The sequence below is a fragment of the Chamaea fasciata genome, unplaced genomic scaffold, assembly GCF_029207755.1.
Source record: "Chamaea fasciata isolate MVZ Bird 193981 ecotype frontalis unplaced genomic scaffold, bChaFas1.0.hap1 SCAF_5, whole genome shotgun sequence".
Taxonomy (NCBI): Eukaryota; Metazoa; Chordata; class Aves; order Passeriformes; family Sylviidae; genus Chamaea; species Chamaea fasciata.
The window spans coordinates 56,018,719-56,039,656 of record NW_027094090.1 but is presented as its reverse complement, the minus strand read 5'-3'; the positions used below and the strand labels follow the sequence as shown (position 1 = coordinate 56,039,656).

The 20,938-nt window shown below is 45.7% G+C and overlaps 1 protein-coding gene across 2 annotated transcripts in view; it reads left to right on the top strand.

Moving 5' to 3' along the window:
* Positions 1-9,151: 9,151 nt before the first annotated feature.
* Positions 9,152-20,938, top strand: part of KDM7A (lysine demethylase 7A) — a 60,592-nt gene continuing 48,805 nt past the window's right edge. Inside the window, exon 1 of one of the 2 annotated variants that reach the window (XM_066183798.1) lies at positions 9,152-9,294. In XM_066183798.1, coding sequence (XP_066039895.1) covers positions 9,179-9,294 — 116 coding nt within the window. In that variant the 5' untranslated portion in view covers positions 9,152-9,178. The remainder of the gene's footprint in view (positions 9,295-20,938) is intronic. The other variant, XM_066183797.1, reaches the window with a different exon arrangement.

Here is a 20,938-nt window from a genome sequence, read left to right as displayed (position 1 = left end):
GGGGCAGTGGGAGGAGAGCTACCAGTGTGCTGCAGCTGGGTACTGACCCCTCGGGAGCGCTTGGCAATTACAGCTCTGTCCCGAGACAAGACAATCTGGATCCTGCCACCAGCCCTGCAGGACTTGGGGGGTTGCAATGCTGCAGCCACAGACGTGGCTTGCACAGGGAATGCCACTGTTTGACAAAGGAGTGGAAGTTTGGCAGAGGTGTCTGTGCTGCTCCTAAGGCTGGGAGAGATACAGATGGTGTGATGGGTGCTCAGTGCATCCCAATTTCCATGCTCCCAGATCTCCTCCCTCACTGTCCCTTCTAGCCAGCTGCACCAGCCCTTGACCAGCGATGGGGTGTTAGGGCACCCCTTACACTCCCTTCTGCAGGACCTGGTGACCATTCCCCATCTCCCAGAGGCATCACAGGATCAGTGTCTGGAGAGAGGAAAAGGTGCTCAGGAAGGGGCCGCCGAGTGCCCCGTGTGCGTGGAGAACCCCCCCTGCCCCGTCTATCTGCTCTGCACCCCCTGTTCCCTACCTGCCCTGTGGGGCAGGAGCGGCGTGTGCCGGACGGGCACGTACGGCAGGGCCAGGGCAGGAAGCTTTCCGCATTCGAGGGCTCCCTTCAACAAAGCCCTGTCTGTCCTGCTCCCACCATTCCTGCCTGTGCGGTTGGGGACCGAGGTCTGCAGGAGCACAAAGGAGCCCAGACAATAGGGCGAGCGGGAGAATTCCTCACACCCATGGCGGCAGGGAAACGGGCTTTGTCTCCAGCCGCTGCCTCCCTCCGTGGCGGGGGCAGGCGCTGCCGTCCGCCCCGCGCCGCTCCTTTGTTCCCTCGCTGCCTGCCAGGGGTGAGACAGGCAGGTGAGCGCCGCGCCAGGCAGGGGGCTGGCGGCGTGCGGCGGCGGGCGCATATTAATGGATTTCTCCAGCCTGTCGCTGGATGTTCGGTTTGATTCATGAGGCTTCTCCGTCGGATGCGGCCGGCAGGGAGAGCGAGCAGGGAGACAGCTATTGTCTGCCAGGCCTGGGGCCCTGCCGGTGCTGCTCCGGCGGCTGCCACAGCACCAAAAGCACTTCGCACCTGTGCCCCGCCGTCCTTCCCGCCCGGGGTGTCCGTCTGTCTGGTACCCGCAGCCCACGCGTGTCCCTGCGGCGTGGAGCTGAGCTGGGGAGAAGGCAGGTGGGCAGCAGGCAGCTCCCCAAACACCTCGGAGTGCAAGGTGGGCTGTGTCCAGGCAGGGCTGCATCCAAGGAGGGCTTGTACAACTAAAAACACTTCCATCCAGTGTCTTAGTGACACCCAAAAAAATGCTTTTGGTGCCTTTTTTTTTTTAATTTTTTAAAAATTTATTTATGGCTGCTGTAGATGTCGTTACATTTTATGGTTGGGAATAATTTTTAAACAAAGCAAATAGGCAGCTGGTGGACAGGTATTAAGCAGGCAGCAGTCAGCCTGTCTTGAAAAGGCTGATTCAGGTACAGCATTTGATAATGCTCATGTGGGAAGGGCGTGGATGATAATCCCAGAGCAGAAAACAAACTGGACAGAGTGCACTCCATCATGCTGACAAAGACCTGAATTGTACATGCTGGGGTGCAAATAGGATTGTTTGCATATGCAACTGACTTGCTCTTCTCTTTTCCCCATCCCTGAACATAGGTGGTGCCTGAGCTCCTTGGGGAGCTGTTTGAGCTGGGGGGACAAATGTGTATGGGGGAGGGGAGTAAAGGAGCATGTGGAGGAAGAATGAGAGCAGAGAGGGTGCTGATTTCAGGGGCTACAATAGAAAAGGCCTAGCTGATGGGGAAAACGCTCTGGGGATAGGGTTTATCGGACTGAATATAGAAAGCTACAGATAAGCTTGTCTGACAGGCTTCCTTTTATATCCCTGACATGCAGTTTATCCCACCCTGAACTAGACATTGGCTCTCCAGAGCAAAATAAAGGTCCAAGGTTTGATTTCTTTTTTTCCCCCTTTCTTTCTTTCTTTTCCTTAGCTGTCAAGGAATAAAGCTGAACCGAGGGGGAAAGGAGCATTTATTCCCAGAGGGTAAAGAGAGGAAGGCTGAAATGAAGTATTTTCTCCTATGATAGCACTCCCTGAGCAGCAAGCCCCACCTCTGAGTTTCCAGTAAATCTATTGGGAGTACAAAGTAAACCAATCAAGAAATGTCAAGGTGTATTTACTGTCCTATTAACCTGGTGCCCCATTCCCTCTCTGGCACAAGCTGGCAGCACACAAAGGTGCATCCCAGTGCTGTGTGCTGGGGAGGGAGCATGGCTGTGAGCCCAGCTGGGGCAAGGTGACCAAATGGCTCCCGACTCCTGCTCTCCGGCCATCACAGCACGGAAAGGGGGTGCTGGAGGTGAGCCTGTTCTGGGAACAGTGGTGCTTGGGGGCTGTGCCAGTCCTTTGTGCTGTCTGCTCTCAACGAGGCAGAAATCTAATTGTAACGAGGAACTCGCACACACTTATCAGCAGCTGAAGCCAAAGCAGTTTCTGTTAGAGATCACCTGGACTTGACTGCTGTCAAATACTGGCTGCAAGTGGGATGGGTTTCCTGAATGCTGTATTTTGCTTGGTGACACGTCTAGAACTTTTGGAAAGAGGTTTTTAAAATAAGCTTGTCTTTAAGGTTTTAGCAGGTGTCTTTTTTCTTTTTTCTTTTTTTTTTTTTTTTCTTTTTTCTTTTTTTTTTCTTGTAAAGAGAATTGGGCAATCACAGAATTTTGATGAAAGTTGCCTCTTATTCTCTTGCTTCATAGCCCTTGGCCATCCTGAAGAATAAAGGAAATGCTGGTAAATTGGGTGTATTCCCCATGTAATGTTCCTCTCTGCTATCCTCAGAGCATGTCCTGCTTCTAGTTGCTCTGTTAACTTGTCTCTGCTTATAACACTCGGTACATAAAACACAACTGGGCGCTTTTCGCTCTGATTAAAATCATGCTGTGCAATAGGAAATACAAATTAGCTCTGGCCTTTGGGCTCCTGACAAGTTTCCAGCACTGCTTTCAACACCACAGAGATTGTGTAACTCCATCTGTGCGTGCTCTGTGTGGTGACGTCTCCCCCTCCGTCATGAGCTGGGCTGGCTGCCACTCATCCAGGTTCAGCTGCTAATACTTCAAGCAGCTTTTAGAACTGAAGGAGGAAGAGATGTTGCCAGCAGCTGGGTGAAATGCAGAAACCAGCTTTTCCTTGCCAGAGGACTATGTGGGAAATGTGAAAAGGAGGAGGACTGCCTAGGTGATTCTCCCAGTCTTGATGTTTGTGCAAATAACTTCCCTTTTGAATGAATGACTGGGGAGTTCAGCACAGGAGAGCCAATGCTTCAGTACAAGATTAGCCCCTGAAGGAAGAGCACAGTAGCCCCTTATTCAAACTACAGCTTAAGTTTGTGTTGCCATGAAGCACACGGCACTTTCTTGCCTCCTCCAGAGATTCAAGCCAGGCACGTTGTGTTACATCATTTCAGCATTGCTCACAGAAGGGCTGAGGCTCCAGCTATCGTGTCACGTTTTCAGCAGAAACCTTTTAAGTCTCGGCAATTTCCTCTGAGGATGCTGAAGCAAACAGTGCCCAGACCTGTGAGTGAACAAGTTGCAAATGACATCGCCGGTTTGAAACGCTGCGTGGGCACGACGTGGGCGAATGTTCCCTGCACTGGGTGTTTTCTAAAGGTCTCTGAAGCATGAGGCATGACTGAATGACTTCTGTTTTCTTTAAATGATGAGTGGGAGAATTTTGAATCGTTGGTCTGCTTTTATTTTTGTTAAATGTGTGTGGGCTGACAACATGACTCAGTATTTTCTCTGCAGATGCAAAGATCATACTGCCAATTCCGGGTATATTTCAGACAGTTTCCTATGGAGAACTGGAACACTTTTTCGGTCCAGAGCTTTGCTTTTCAGCAGCCTTAAGCCTATTGATGTGAAAATAAATGATTTTAAAAATGAGCGTTTTGCCAAAATGCACATAAATACACTAAAGTAATGACCAAACATGGGGAAAGTCCCTCTACCCCCATGTTTTCCCAACAATATATCTGACTATTTCATGGCTATCAATGTCTGATTTTTCTTTCTGATTCTCCCTAGCCTGAGCTGCTGCTGGGCCATCTCTTTGTCTGCTGGACATCATCTCTGGTGTTTATTTGGCCATCCATGTCCTGCTGGGTGACAGTCACCATCCAGTGATTGATGGTTGTGAGTTCTCCTCTCCTCCCAAGAGACAAGTAGGCATATTTATGGGTACCTATACGTGGTTCAGCCAGAAGTACCAGAAAACTCCCCTTTCTCCCTTCTGGCAACCTCTCTGCCCTGCTCTCCCTTCTCTGTCCTCCCTTTATGCCATGTACAGGGCATGCCATGTGCTTTGGGAGATATACAAAGCCAGGCATGGGCTTTGAATGCTGTTATTGTACAATAACCATATTGTTCTTCTCTACTAATGGGCAGTGTGCTGGTGGTTATGTCTTTGATAACAATAGGTTTCTTGCTAACACCCTCACCTGTAGTCCTAGGTCAGCAGTCTAGAGCTACCAATAAACCACTTTTCCCTGCTGATAGCAGCCCTCAGCCCTGTGGACCTTGCTGAAGGTCTGTAAATGGCTAGAAAATAACACAATAGTGAAGGATGTTGCACAGCAAAGGTTGTCTGTGAAGATGATGTGCCTGTAGATTCATTCTGTAGAGTGTGCAGAGTGAAATGAATTCCATACACTCTGCTTATTTGATTGCTAACTTCAACCACAGAAGAATTCCCACACTCAGTCCCTAGCAATGGCCTAATGTGATCTGTACTTGGCACCATGACTCAAACCCTACTATGATCCTGACTCCATACTGGCCCATACAATAGTGAGCTGTATCATTTTCCTATCATTCTAGTTCCTCAGTCCTAAGATCTTCTTCCTATTCCTGGCATTTTCTCTACCTTCTACTGTCCACCCATGGCAATATTTCACCCCAAACTTAAGCCTGAGCACATCCATCATCCCTACAGACCTCATTGGAAGCCATCTGATGTGGTTGACTCAAGTGCCTTTGAAGGTTTATCCCATAATGATAAGAAGCAGATAGCAGACCTTATAATTTCTCCACAATCCTCACATTACTCAGGAAGAATCCTATACTTTAAGCCCTTTTGACTCCACAGCCTGATTCCAGCCTTAAGGATAAACTACCAGCCAGCATTCCTCCAGTCACAAGCAGAAGCATTGTGCCTTACTGAGTACCAGCACTCAGGCTTGCCCTGAAGAGGAAGCAAAGAAGTGGTGCTCTTTAGTCCTTGGTGCCCCAATCTCTAACCCTGACTTTAGTGTCTGAAGATCCAATGCCCATTACTTACAGCCCTGTACCTCTGGGTGCCAGAGCCTCTCACCTCTGCCAGCCCCAGCCCAATGACTGTGTTTCTAACGTTTCTGCTGGAATCCAGGCACAGAGATGGAGGCAGCCACTGGGACACCCTTGGTGTACAAGCTGTAAGTTGTGTTTTTCAGAGGTTGGGCTTGATAGGGCAGAGCATGTTTGGGTGGATTTTAGGGTGGAAAGATTATGTTTGGGCATGGCTTGAAGAACTAACTGGCTTGCTCAGCTGCTGAGGGGATGGTAGGCTGGGTACAAGATGGGCATGGGGGAGTGTGACAGTGTCTGTACCTCAGTGAGTGAGCAGGGAGTCATGGTCTGTGGCAGTGATCACTCTCCTTCCTAAAACAAGCTTCATTGTTCCCATATACTTAATTCTCACTGCCCTTCCACTGGTTCTTCATCACTGTCTCTAGCCTTTTTCCTCCAGCCTTTGGATTTCCAGAGCTACCAGCTGCTCTAGAGCTGGTTCTTTGGCCCTCCCCAGCTCTCTGTCATTGCTGCCTTGTGTGTTTTTGGCAGTCAGAGCTCAGCCAAAAGCCAAGCATATGAACAACCCTTTCTTACCTATTTGAAGGCGGTCTGCACATTATATTTCACATTGGTGTGTCTTGCTGGTTGGGAGACAAGAATGGAGAGTGCTACAGCCTCAGGTGTCTTCAGATATCATTGTGTAGCTGTGAATAATGAGCTTGCTTCTGAAGTTTTTTTGGGATTGGCCTTTAAACCTCCTTCACTTAATTATTTACGTTGAAGGTAGGTATAGCATTTTTTGTTTCTAAACTGTGTTTAGTAAGATTGTCATAGAAAAGTTTCTGGAAAGAATACTTATTAAAAGAGGTTTTGTAATTGCTATGATGTGCGGTCCTTGGCTTTTCTGAACTTTTGGTATGTTACATTCAAGTGTAGTCCACTGTTGTTCGAAAGAAAGCTTGGAAAGAGAAAAGCTGACAGCAGGTCAGACTGAGGGAGGTGGAGCTGGTTTATGCCACTTTTTTTGCAACAGATGAAGTTGGTATTCCCCACCAGGTAAAGGTGCAGCCGACTGAATCACTAACACACCTTGTTCTGAAATAAATCACAATGGCAAAAAGACATTGCTCGTGGCAGTAGGCAAAGTGCTTATTAAATAGTGAGCATTACTTTGCATGCTTAAGTTCACAACTACTCTCTTAAAAAAAACCCACCAAACAACAAAATCTTTTTTTTCCATAATCAAGACAAGTGAAGGGCAGGTCCCCACAGGGTGCTGAGACCAGCCTGCTTCCTCATTCTTTGCACTCTCACTGATGGGTTGCTTTCTTCTGTGTCAACTGAAAACTTCCTCGCCCAACCCAGCAGCGCTGGACTCGCCCGGAGCCTGGCCAGGTCTCCTCTCCACATAGCACACGTCAGGCAGCCTCACCGCATCTCTCCCAGGAATACCCACCCTATTCCCGTGTGCCTTACTAAGGTGTTCAGCAAGTTTGTGTTGCAGACACTTCCTGATACACAACACGCATGCATTTTTATGGCCAATTTGGATAAAGACATCGCTCCAGCTGGTAACTGCAGCTTCCAGATAAGACTGACCCCGTGGCAATGTAAGAAACACCCAACTAAGGAGCAAGGAGTTGTCCATTTTCAGACTCCAGAGTGTCTACATATACCAACACTTTGTTGCACAAACACAGAATAACAACTCCAACTGGAATAGTTCTCTTAGTAGTTGTTACGTTATCTCTAATTGATTCTGCAAGAGTTTGCAGGCCCTACGATTAGAAAGCGACTTCCTGCGTGTGTCTTTGAATCAGATTGATAAAGGGAAACAATATTTTTAATGACAGAGCCTCTTAGTATGTATTATTTCCTGAAACTGTGAAATCATAATTTGTTGCCTTAGGTGTTTCTCGCCCCTAATTAATTTTACAGCAGCTTTTTAGAAGACTGATGTGTCTATGGCCCCGTTTTGAGTTGCTGAAATCCTGAGGTATGTTAGAAAACTAAAGAGTATTAAAATATCCACAATGTCCTGCAGGTCAGAACCTTGTGCACTTTCTAAATAGGTCAGGGTTTGGTTTGAGAATCTGGTATTTCTTGAAGACATCCTTTACACTTCCTTTATTTCTCTGTCTCATTCTCCATTCAGTCACAGAGCCTGCGCACTGGATTTATTTGTTTTACATTTCTTTGCTGTCCATTTTGCTGCCAAATCATCATCTCATGTTGCTTGTCTTCTATAAATGTTAACATTAGTAAGCTTCACAATAACAGTCTGGAAAGGAAACATTTACTTCTGAGCTTCCCTCTGCCAAACAAACCTACAGCGTTTGCTTTTTTGTGGCTACTGGTGGTTAAGGCCATGGGTTGTAAAATTATATTGCTGTAGGCAGTGTCTATTACAGTTATGATCACTGTAACAGGATCACTGTAACATGCATTTCAACGTATTTATTGTTTAGCTTTTAAACTGGTACAGTGTGGAGGACACGGCACTTCATTCCCTCATACAATATAGTCTCCATAGGTCCTTGGAAGGTTGCAGGAAAAAAACAACTCTGTTTTTAAACCTGCTTTTTGCTCTCGATGACACATAATGAAAGCGTCAGTGTTACTTTTGTGTCCTGAAAGAAAGGGTGATGGCATGGAACGGAACGGTGATGCACGTGTAGGCAGAGAGCTTGACAAGAAATAAACCATTGCAACCCCCAGCTGGGCAGCATGGGAACACTGGCCTGTCCAGGCTTCCTAAAATCAGATGTGCCTGTGCCCCGAGGTCCCTCTGGGAGAAAACACAACTGTACGTCCCCTAGCCTTCCGTGTATGGAATTCGCTTTGTGAAAACACTTTTCAGAAACTGCAGCCAACGAGTGCTACGTCATTGCTTGTGCCCCGTGGCTGGCTCTTCAGGTGCTGAACCACGTAAGGAGAGTTTGGCAGGAACCCGAGGAGGAGACCTGCACGGGCCGCCGTGCCGAGGGGAGCAGGGCCCGCCCGCCCCCGCCAGCTGCCGGGCTGAGGCCCGGGGAGGCGAGAGGCGGCAGCACGGGCATTGCACGACCCTTGCTCCGAGGGAACTCCGCCGGCTCCTCAGAGAGGTCTCCGGACAGGGTGACCCAGGACAGGGCAGGACACAGAGGGCAGAACACACGGGACAGGGCAGGACAGGCCGCCCCGAGCGCCGCCGCCGCGCTCGTTACATAACTGGGGGGGGGGGGACGGCGCGCGCCGCGTCCCGTGCCCGCCTCCTCCCGTGTCCTCGCGGCACCCCCGCCCCGCCCCCTCCCCTCGTGACTCCGCGGGGGGGCGGGGCCCAGCGCGTGCCTCCCCGCGGCCCGCCTCCCGGGAGGGCGGCACGTGCGCGCCCCGCCCCGCCCCGCCCCGCGCGCTCTGCGGGGAAGATCGCTCCTTCCCCTCCCGGCCCGCCCGCGCACGCTCAGTCCCCGCCGCTTCGGGCGGCGCGGGCGGGGCGCGGACCGTTCCGCGGGGCGCAGGCGCGGCGGAGACGGTGGCCGGGGGGGGCGGGCGGGGCGGTGCTTCCCCCCGTCCCCCTCCCATCGCCGTCCCCATCCTCCTCCTCCTCCCGCCTCCACGGGGGCTGGGTGACGCACGTGCGCGCGCCCCCGCGCGCTGTTGTCCGCTCGCTCCCGTGCCGCCCGCCCCGTGCGCGTGCCAGCCGGCGGCGGGGGGCGCGCGCGGCGTGCGGGGCCGGCACGCGCGCTGTTGTTATTGGCGGCGCCGCCGCGGCCGCGGCGGAGGGAGCGGGGCGGGGGGGGGAACGGGACGGGACGGGGAGGAGCGGGGCGGGCGGCTCAGTCAGGGAGTTCTTTAAAGATGGCCGGAGCGACGGCCGCCGCCGCGACCCCCGTGTACTGCGTGTGCCGCGAACCCTACGACGTGAGCCGCTTCATGATCGAGTGCGACATCTGCAAGGACTGGTTCCACGGCAGGTAAGGCGCCGGGAGCCGCGCCGGGGCCGGTCGGCGCGGCGGGGCAGCCGCCGGGCGGCACCGGGCACAGGCGGTGGCAGTCGCCTTCCCCCCTCCCCCCGGGGGGGACAATGGCTGCGCGGCGGCAGCACGGGGGGAGCGGTGGGCGCTCGCCCGGTCCGGCTGCCCCCCCCCCCCGCCCCGCCGCTGCCGCGGGGACAGTGCCGGCGCCGGCGGCCGTCCCCGGGCACATGGGTCCGCGGCTGTGAGGGGGCGGACGGGCCGGGCCAAGCGGGGGGGGCTGGTTACGAAAGAGCAACAGATGCGGGGCTGACGGGGCCGGGGCCACCCCGAAGTTGTGCCGACTGTGCAGAGGCGTCGCGTGTCCCCTCGCGTCCCCGGGGTGTCTCTCCCGGGACAGGGCGGTCTCCCGGCGGAGAAGTGCGGGCGCCGCGGCTGTCCCCGGCCGGGTGCGAGCGCCGGGTTGCCCGTGCGTTTTGTTCGGGGGGCGGCGGAGGAGGAGGAGAAAGAGGGTCGCCTCTCGCCTCTTTGACGTTTCCAGCCCGGTCCCGAGCGGCCGCCGCCGCCGCGCGTGTTTTGCGAGCTGAGCGTGTGAATAATAAAAGGCCCGTCGGCAGCCGCTGCGAGCCGGAGGAAGCGGCGGCGGTGGGGATTCACGGGCACTTAAACAAAGGAGCAAGTTGGGGGCCCGCGTCGGTGGCGGCGGCGGCTCGGCCGGGCCGGGGCTGCGGGGCCGCTCGGTGCCGCCCCCGCCGTGCGGGGAGCGCCGGGGAGCGCGCGGCGCCCGTGATTGACAGCCCGGCGTTTAAATACCCCGAGCGGCAACAACAACAGCGCCGGCCGCCCGCGCCGCGCCCCCTGCCGGCCAGGGCCCGCACCGCCGCCCCCCGACGCTGCCCGCCGGGCCCGGCGCTCGCAGCGCGGCAGAGGGGGCCGTGTGCGGGGTCGTAGTTGTTTGGGTTTGGTTTTCCTTTATTTATTTTCCTATTTCTTCCCCTCGAACGGCAAAAGACAAACGCCGACAAAAAGTAGGTTGCGTATCTGGGTGTTACTTAACAGTAATTGTTACACACTGGTGTGTTCTTGCCACGTTTTAGGAGGAAAGGAAGGCTCGCTGCATTTCAGATGTTTACTTGTGTGTACGTCGAGGTGATTTGTTCTTTGTACGTGGGCTTCTCCCGGCTCGAAGTGCAGTATAACAGAAAGCGTGAAAAGGGCTTTGTAAACCATATAAACTGGCAAAGCAGGATTGTTGTCCCTTAAAAACAACCTCTCAATAATGTTTTTAACTAGACTGCTACTACTCTTGCCAGTACTGCTGTTTATAGCGAGACACACAGCAGCTCTCTTGGGTTACAGCAGCTTAATACAAGTTTGTCAGAACTCGGTCACCGCCTGCAGTAAAGGTGCAGGCATCGCCTCAAGTGTTCTTTCTCTTCCAAGACTTTTTCTGCATTTGTGTAGTTGCTCTTTCAGAATGTCCTGGCAATTGCTCAGGTTCCATCCAGGCTTAACTTAAATGCCAGCCTTGTGCGTCAGTGTTGCTGGGGTATGGGTGGACTAAATTTCTGAAATTGTTATGAGGAGGAAAGTGTTGCCTGATCCAAAGGTGGGACAGACCACTTGGTAGCTATCTTGGATCTGCAGCAAGCTCCACACAGGTTCCTGTGGTTGAGCTCTGTCATGTAATGGGTAGAAAAAGCCTGCTAGGATTGGACTGCCTTGATAGTCTGAAACCCTAAGAGTGGAAAATAAGCAAGCAGGCCAGCAAGAGCTGGCAACAGCCATGCTGCTTTGGGATTTAGTGGCATGCTAACCCAGTCTCATGACTCCGGGGCAGGTTTTTGGGAGACGCGTTGCCCCTTGCCAGCTGTGGTCTGCTCTGGGAGTGCCTTTCCCCTTGCTTTAAGAGTGTCTGAAGACTCTTACATAGCTTGTGAAAGAAAACACACACACTCTCAAATCTTGAAAATTTTGGTGAACTTCTTTGTTTCATGTTTTCTTTATTTTTTTTTTTTCCCTGGCCTGTGGAATCGGACTGATGTGTGTTCTGTCTTAAGAAACATACAAACCCAGGCTGTGGTCTACTAGCATGATACCTAGTGCATATTATTGGATTACGAACTCTTTGCTGCCTTCCTATGTATAGTCAAAAGAGTGCCTGACCAGTGCAGTAGAGGCTGTACAAAGTCTGTTCTGACTGATTGTTACTTAGTCCCTCTAAATTTTTATGTGATTTTTTTTTTTCCTGTGTGTTCTTCTTGCCCTCTCTGTCTTGAGATGATTTGTACTTTGGTTTGCTGTTATCAATATCGTAGTATTATGAAATATGCATTTTATTGCTTTTGGCAAATATTTGTGTTAAAGCAAATGTTTTGTTGTGCCTGGCAAGTCTGTGAACCTGCATTGTGGGTTTCAGTTACTCCCTGAGTGGGCCTAACATCCAGCCACAGTCTGGTGTAATTACCCCTTGTGAACAAAAGAGCGTAACGCGGGTGCCTGCGCGCTGTTTGAGGCTTCGTCGCCTTCCTGAATGGCTTGCAAGAGTGCAGAGACTACAGAGCTTTAGATGTGACAAACTGTCAAAGCTTTCAGACAGGCACATCCATTTATATTTTAGACAATTTTTGTGTTTTTCCCGTCTTTTTACCTGCTTTAAATGAAAATGTCACATTAAGCTGATTGCCGCTTTCTGACTTGCCTAGAATATACTCCAGCTAGAATGTAGCATAAAAAGTCCTTTATGCTGCTCTATGTGTTCAACTTTTTCTTGGATCTGCTCCATAGCTCTTGAAACCTCTTTAATTTCTTGGTTTCATCTTCAAATGATATCTGTCATTCTGTGATACTTCTTGTGCTGTCTCCGCCTTCATTTTTTGATGCTTCGCCTCAGTTATTAGGTTAACGACATACTGTCATCTTTTCTTGTTTGTGTTTTTTGCTGTGATATATTCTGTGCATAAGTTACATATCTTTTTTTAAACTGATCTTGCAGTCAGCTCTGTTCTTGAAATATGCTTGTGAAGCTTGCAGAAGTCCTATTGAAATTTTTCTCCCTTTTTTATATCCATGATACATGTACTCAACTAGATTCATATGCATCGTGTAGATGTGACTTACTCCTGTAGACTAGATCTGAGGTCAGAACAAACTGAAGTTTAAGCATATAATTCAGTTTTTGTTTGCACGGTGTAATGTTGTCTGTGATATTTCAGGAGTAAAGTGCTGTAGAATTGGCATTTTGAGGAGGTAGGCTTTGTAGAGCTGCACTGGTACTGTGCTGGTTGTAAAGGAGTGTGGAGAAGTCAGTGAGGTAAACAGAATTAAAAATGCAGGTGGCCTTATGAAGTCTTCTGTGTTGCAGTTTTCTGGGGATGTTTTGTTTCTCAACAAACATACAGTGAACTTCTAACATGTCTCAATGATGAATAGGCTAAAAAATTATCAAATGTGTGCATGTCAATTACAGATCTGTCTTTTAAAATGCCTGCAACCTTTTAAATGTATTTTTTACATTACAAAAAGTTTTTTTTTTTTTAATTAAGCAAAGGAGGTATTTTACTCTTCAAAGTTAGAGCAATGGGGCATAGAAAAGGGAAAGCATCCTTTTTGTTGTTCAAAATTAGCAGTTTACGTGAAAGTTTCATAATGGTGTCAATTTCGGTGTCTTCCCCCTCAAGGAGAAAATTTTTTATGTTTACAGAAATAAATATTTAATTTGAGCAGCTTAGAGGGCAGTCAGGGAAATACAGCACTAATCTGTATGTAGTGTACATATGTACATGCTTCTGTTGCAAAGCAAAGTCAAATTGATTAAATTTATATGGAATTGTTTTTAAATTGATAACTCTTGCTCTCAGAATTAATTCTATATTTTGTATAGTCTTGAAAGAATTAACTTTACCCTTTCCTACAGCAGTTCATTGGTGGTATTTTGCCATGAGGTGTTTGATGTTTTTTATAGCTTTGTCATTATTAGAAAACATTTAATAACATCATTTGAAAAGAAAGGTGATTCGTGTACTGTTTGAAGATTATCCTTTAAACTGCAGATGCCTTGAGGCCTTTTTTCCTCACATGGAGGAAAAATTCAGTCCCAAAGTCACATCTGAGCGAAGTGCATGTAGAACATATTTTTTCTGATATTGTGTAGATTTGAACGTGGCTTTGTTTGGTCTCTGAAGAAACACAAAACTTCTCTTCCACTCCTTAATATGATCTCGATGTAAAATCAAGGTTTCCCTCTTGTAGCTGTTAGGTTATGTGGTACAGATCTGTCTGAACACAGGGGTTTGTGCTCTGAAGGCAGGCTTTTTCCTTAAGAAAAGAAGGAAATGCATGTGCTATAGTGACTACTTTTCCTGAATTGGTTCTTTGTTTTGGAGTTTTATACATGAGGTTCTGTACGATGGGCTTTGCCAACTCGTTGCTGCTGAAAGAGGCTGTCCCACTCCTGGCTGCATGCTACTATAATTCCTCTTTTGCTGGTTCAGTGCTTGCCTGATTGGTAAATCAACTCTGCTCAGAAAACTGACAGAACCCATTCTCTTGCTGGGTTAGCTTTTTGTTGGGCTACTGAGCTGAGTGGGCTCGTCAGAGGCTAGGATGAGTCCCAGAGTGCTGCCAAACACTTGAAAGAATGTATTTTTGGAGATAATACTGGTGGGAAAAGACAGAAGAGTTGCTCATTTTTCTTCTTCACTGTCCACTTTGGGATTGATAGCTCACCCAGTTTTGTAGAGCCTTGTTTTTGTGTCTCAGTCAGCATGTGTGATTTTGCCCAGACCTAGTTGCTCATCTAGTGGAGTCCGAGGGAATCCAGGCATTTCCAGTGGAGCTGCAGGGGTGCAACCCCAGAACATCATCTGTTTGCAGGAGTAGGTGAAGCTCTTGTATCTGTCTTGGAGTTGGAGGACAAGGCATGGTGGTGCTCCTGTCAGGGAACGTGGAGATTGCAAAGAGACTGTTACGAATGTTTTCTGGTCTGTAAAGACCTTCTCTTTACAGAAAATTAAATTTTTTGTAGTTAGAAACATTCAGGGACCTGAACTGAATCAAAAGATCCTTGTCTGGTCAACAGAACTTTGGTCTGGCACCAGAGAATTTACAAGCTGACTTTCTGGCTCTCGTGCTGTATGAGCCTTAAATCCTTCATGTGGCAATTTGGTGGATCTTAAGGAAGTGTTTTAGACCTCAAGGGAAAGCTAATGTGTTTAATCTTACTTGTCTTGGTTTAGCCATGTTTTCCTCAGAAGTAAGATGGAAGTCTCAACTTCAGTCCAATGAGCTGTGTACCCTCTGCCAAAGAATTAAGTGACTTGAAGTGACTTCAAGCTCTTCTAACAATACAAAAACTGGAACAGTTTTGGTTAAACTGAAAAGAAGCTAGTTATGATGAGGATGCTAGACAAGCACTTGTGTAACTGGGTGTCTGTTTTCAATCCTTTTATATTCTTCATTTGGACAACCCTTTTTTTTTTCCTCTTGGTTCCCATCTGTGAAGTGGGAAGACTTATTAATATATATTAAAGTTTGATGTGTTCTACCATAATAAGCACTGAAGAGCTGCAAGTATTCAAATTGCTTCAATTTTTGAAACTGTGTAATAACATGTAGAATTGTGTGCAAGTTTTTCTCTTTATAGTTTTCTTGAAGAACTGGCTTTATTGGAAGTAGGTATACTTTGAAAGTTAACACTCCTTTCCCTGAGATTTGTAATTTTTTTTTTTTCATTTGTTCTGGAATAAAACATAGTAGATGTTTTAGCTTATGCCTTCCGATAAAGTAACTAGAACAAGAAAAAAACATTGTCCAATAAAGATCTGTAAGAGAATGAATGGTACACGATTCAGCTTTTTAAATTAGAATCCAACAAGATTCTAGTGAGTTTCTAAACAGTTATTAAATGGTAATAGTTCTAATTTCTAAATCACAAATTAATTATTGCTTTTTCAGTGTTAGTTAAAGGATAGAGATTCAGATTTAGTCATTTAAACACTACCTCTAATTTTCTGTAATATTATAGTTAGCCTATATTTTTGGTATAATTGTTTTTTTGTTTTGGCCATTCTTGACTGTGCAAATGAAGGCACTGTAAATATTTGTGTAATTTAACTGTGATTTTTTTATTAGCTAGTTAATTTATGATGATTTTATATTCCAAAATACCATTTGTTGATGCTCATGAAGCACTTATTTTCATGAAGTATCTTCCTTTCCCGTTGTTATGTTTAGTACGTAAATGATTTGAGGAATCCAGATGTTTTCAGAAGGTCCTGTTTTGTGACTTCTGTATCTAAAACTAGAGAGGTGGAGGAGTCTGGCTGCTTGGGGGACTGCTGCTTGGTACACCTAATTTATGTATATATACCTCTTAGGTTCTAGAGTGCAGAACATGAAATATATTCTTTTAATTTTAAACTTATCTTGTTCTGTTGATAATGATGAGTTCTCTTAGAGCAACACATTGGCAGTAAAATGGCTTAAGCCTTACAGTGGAGTATCACTCTGTTAACTGCCAGTGGGCAAAACACATTAATTTTGTTTTCATTCTTCATTTGTGGTTTCTAGCTTTTCTTTTTGTGGATAGTTTTCATATTCATTAGCAGATTTTTTTTTTATCATCAGTGCAGTTTCTGTGCACTTTCTGCATCTTTTGAGAGATCATGCAATAATAGTGTCTCCATTCTGTTCACATGACAGTTTCCGCAAGTTGAACTAATACTCTTCATGTAACTATTTGTACTTTCCCTACATCACTGTAAAATAAAATACCATTATCTCTAAACAACTCTGAGTCATCAGGAAAATTTCCACAGGTACAATGCACATACTTAAGACCATAAACATGCTCAAATATTACCTTTGTCTCATTGCTCAAGTATGAAAATTCAATTAACAGCATTGCTATTGCTTTATTATCAACGTGTGAGAGGTATTTTAGTGAAATGTATAAGGTTTAAAAAAGCTGAGCTATTTTTCATTTTGTCGGTCCTTTCTAATGTATTATAACATTAGCTCATGAATACACAGAACTAAGAATCTATGGAGTATGAATTGTCTTGAGATGACTGCTGTGTGGTGGTAGTATGGATTTATGTGGCTGGTAACCCTCTCAGGTCAATTCTGCTTTTGAATGGAATTAATATTTAATAGTGTTTTCTCCATTACTTCAGCTTTAACTAAAGTAGACTTCAAAACTGGTGTTTCTTTTTGAAAATACTGAGTTTGTTGTTGCTCAGGCAGGCATAAATGCTGATGTTCGTCACAAAAGCAAGAAAGCTTTTTTATTTTTTTCTTTTAAAGCCTCCTACATTATTCTGTCTTAAAAGCCAATTGGAGTAAGTATGATTGTTCTAGATTTTTAATATATTGTGGTCTGAAGTCTATTTATTTTCATATGAAACTGTCAGCTGACATTGCAGCTAGGCTGGGAAATTAATTTCATAAATTTAATTGTGTTTGTTCCATTTACATGAATACTTTATTCACTTAAAGGCTCTTAAAGCACTTTTCATGAAAATGAGTGCAAGGAGAGGTGACTCTCTGAGAAATGGAATCTTAGATATTGAAGATATGTGATTGCTCTGATCTGTCATTCTTACCACTTATCAGGCAGCATTTCCTAAAGAGAGTGACATTTTTCTTTTGGAATATTGATGTTTGCCAGTAAACAGAGTCCAAATCAGATAAATGAAGAGCAGCCAAAGAAATTTCTGTGTCTTATTACCCAATAGTACGTGTAAAACCTCTGGTCATCTTGCTCAACGTACAGATTCTTAGTTTTGTTTCAATAACAGAAACATTTGGATCTTTTCAATAAAGGATTGCATCATACTGTTGACTTGCAAAACTTGGTGTTAAGAACAAGCAGAACAAGAGAAATGAGGTGTTGCAAGTCAGCACAGGACTTTCAGGGGTGCTGCTGGGCACATCTCTGGGGTGCAGAATGCCGTACGGAGCAGTCTAGGAACAGTAGCCAAAGCAAGGTAGCTGTGCTAATGGGGGCAGTGTGCTCAGGAAAATATTAAGTCTGCCCCCTCAGCATAGTGTTATCCTTTATTTCATGAAGGTGTTCTGTGTTGACATTTCACAGCCTCAAGCCCACTCTGTCCTAGGTATTTCTCTGTGCTTCTGTTGCTTATGTAACAGAGGACCAAAATCATGTCAAGAAAACTGGTGTGCACATGAAGTCTCTTAAATCTCAAGCTACGTCCTGACTACAGTATTTGTCTGCCCAGAGGACGCATCAGTGTGAGGCAAAGGTGGGCAGCAGCTTGCTGCCTCTGCTCTCCTGTGTGAACAGCTAGGACATCTCCTAACACTGCAGTAAAATGTGCTGCCCTGATGGAATGAGTGTCACTGAAGTAGTTCAGAATGACGTTCTTATTCTCTCTAAGAACGAATGGGCCAGCTGTAGTATTGAGTGATTGGACTGATGTCCTTGCTGAAAAGTTCTTACTTAGCACTTCAGAACTGAGTGAAAGCAGATGCCTTGGCTGTACCTTATCCTTCCAGCGTGGTCAGCTGGCTTGTGCTTGAGGCATTATGAAACTGATGGATGTAGGTATGAACCAGGGTTAGGAGTATCATTTGAGTAGATTAGAAACTGCAGAAGCAAAGGTGCAGCTTTGGTCTTAAGACCTTCTGCAAATGTTACCTCCTGACTTTTATATTTTACGAATAAGGGCGGATTCCAATTTCCCTTTGGTTTTTGGAATTGATGGCTCAACTAGCATCGCCAGTGAGAATATACTGTGTATTCTAATTCCTGGTCCTTATTTGACTGTGGATGTAAAGTTATTGTCTAATGAAAAAGCTCAAATCTCCGCTTCAGAGAAGAATAAACCTTTTTACTCCTGATTAGTTCTGATACGGAATAGATCTGTAAGAGAGAACAAAATCTTGTATAGTAGTGAAAGGAAAATATCACTGGTACCAGTGTTCAGCCTCTCAATGTCAGATGCTGTTACTTGCTTCCTATGAAGATGCCTTGCATATAAGTGGTCTTTTGCTGAAAGTAGTTCCTTACATTAAGGAAGAGACTGACATTTCTCTACAACCCTGTTTGCTTATTGCACATCAGTGCTCTTGTGCCTGTTTTCTTCCCCCCAGCATATGAATATCAGTGCTTGTGTCTAGTTGGCTGGATCTTTGTTTTTCATGGGGTTGCGCTGTGTCTAATTCTCTTTTTTCCTTTGATGTCTGGAACAGTGGTGCTCTGTGGGGACTATGACAAGAAAATGAGCCAGTATCAAGAAAAAGTGGTAAAACATGGGGAAATAAAGCTTTAGCCTTTCGTTATGATCAGTGAAATGATTTTGAGCAGACTTCTTGTTTGTCTGGACTAAACTTACATGAAACAGGCATGGGTACATTTACACTGTGTGATTAAGAGTGAGTTGCAATGCATTCCTTACTGCTTTTGATACATGTGTGCCAAGAAGGGAAGTGAATGCATCCTTGCCGTGTGGGATGGCAGTTCTCAGCGCAAGCTACATGGAAAGTTCCCAAGGAGTTGCTGGTGGACCATAGAGCAGCTTGAAGCAGTAAAGCCTCTATGTGCAGTTTTCCACTCCATTCCAGGGCAACAATAGTAATCTCTAACATGATTTTCATGACACATTATTAAATGCTTTGAATAGTCTATTTTTCTGGGGTGTTTTTCTTTTTCCTTTTTTCTTTTTTCCTTGTACCGCTGATAAGACACTTGGAGATAGAAGTAGCATATAAATGTTTTATATAAATGCGCTGGTTAACCTAGTAAGGTAAAATTCTGTTTCCAACCTGGGGAAGCTGGACAAGCATCTTTCTAGTGTGAACACATCATTGCTCTGAACCCCTGAGAAATTCCATCAGCTTTCTATGAAGCTTGAGCACCATGATACTTTGGAACAAGTTTTTTGTTAGGAAATGTGCTCTATCCTCTTAATATGCTTGCCATGTGTTTAGAAGAAAAACTGTAAATCTTTAAATGATCACTGTTGGAAACATACTGACTATATGCCAAGAGGATGGGAGTAAAGTAGATACTTCCTTTTCAAAACTGTACCAGACACAGAATAATTGAATGGAACTTATGGTTTTCAGGTGTCTGAAAAACTGCAACTGAGATCAGAAGATTTTTTGTTCACGTGGGGTATCTACAAAGGGGGTAAGCAGCCTTGTATGCAAGAGTCTTGTAGGTGGAAAGCTGAATGGAGAGAGAGCAGGAAAGCAAAGACAATGCAGAAGAAAACTTACCAAAACAAAGAATCCGTGGAGAATGTTAACTTGTTCTACAAGAGTGTGAAGTTTTAAATTTGAACATTAAGTTGTGACTGAAAAAAGCCTCTGTGCTAAAATGTCTGCTGCAGTGACCAGTCACTCTGAAGTGACGTGAAGAAGATCCGTGTTCTAAAGCAGCCAGTGGGCTTGGTGGTACTTGTTGGTACGAATGCATGGTTGACTTTTTGATTGGATGGAAACTACTTTATGGTGTGCAGAACATAAGGTGTGATGATCAACATTAATTTAAATTTAAAATGTTACTTTCAGTATCTTTCTCTGAATGAATGGAATCGTACCTGAATCAGCTGCACCAAGTCCAATTTTAATTACTACATTTTCTGAAGATAGGTACATAGTTTGAGATTGTCTTATGTAACTCTGTCTTGAATTGCTAAAGGAGAAAATATGTCTTTTTAAAGCGAGTCTGACTCTGGGTGTATTTAAATTGATGTACTACAAATTACATTGTAAGGTTGGGGAGTTTTCACTCTTCAAACAGCTTGGTTTTTTCGGGTTTTTTTTTTAGTATTTTTAGTTTCAGTTGGTTTCATAGCCAGTGCTATGTAATATAAACAAACTGGTAAATTAACTTTTCTTCTGTAATTGAACTGTAAGAAAATAGCTTAATAATTCACATTTGGTGGTATATCAAAAAGCCTTTCATAAAAGGCTCTTTAGAGATCATTGACCTCTAAATCTTTATCTAGGAAACACTTCTGGTAAAAGATTATTCTTCTGTCAAGTATTTACTACTTTTTGCTAATTATCAAGGAAGAACCTCTTTGTCACTTTCATATTTTGTTAGTGATGGTTGTAAAGAAAAACAAAGCATCATTATCACTTTCAAGCCAGAAAAGCAGCACCTATTAAGTGTTATTTATACTCCAAAAAGCCTGGCAGGTATGAGGCAGGTCTTAGGCAAATTTCAAATTCTTGCCAGTTCCTGAAATATATAGAGAAATGGACAGTTCTGCCTTTTTAAAAAGGAAAACAGGTGCATTCCTAGTCTAGGGGAAAGACTACTATATTTCTGTAGGAAGCACTATTAAATCTGAAGACTAAAGAAAAATATTAGTATGTCTTAAGACTTGGAAAAGGTTGTGCTGTAATTCATGTTTATAAACACTTCATCTGTTTATTCACCAATGTCAGGGGCAGGGACCAGAACTTAAGATAATCTTGTCAGTGTCTGAGGGTTTTAACCAGACCCTTGTGCTTGGGTCATGTTACTTTCTGTTCAGGGCCCATAATTCTTGGATACTTTTCTGTAGATTAAGAGGTCCTAAGTGGGGGAGATAAATGGTGTCTTTACATAAAAAGTGAGCTGGAGGTGAACATTCTCCTGAAATGTGTGGGCTTGAGCTCTCATAACCTG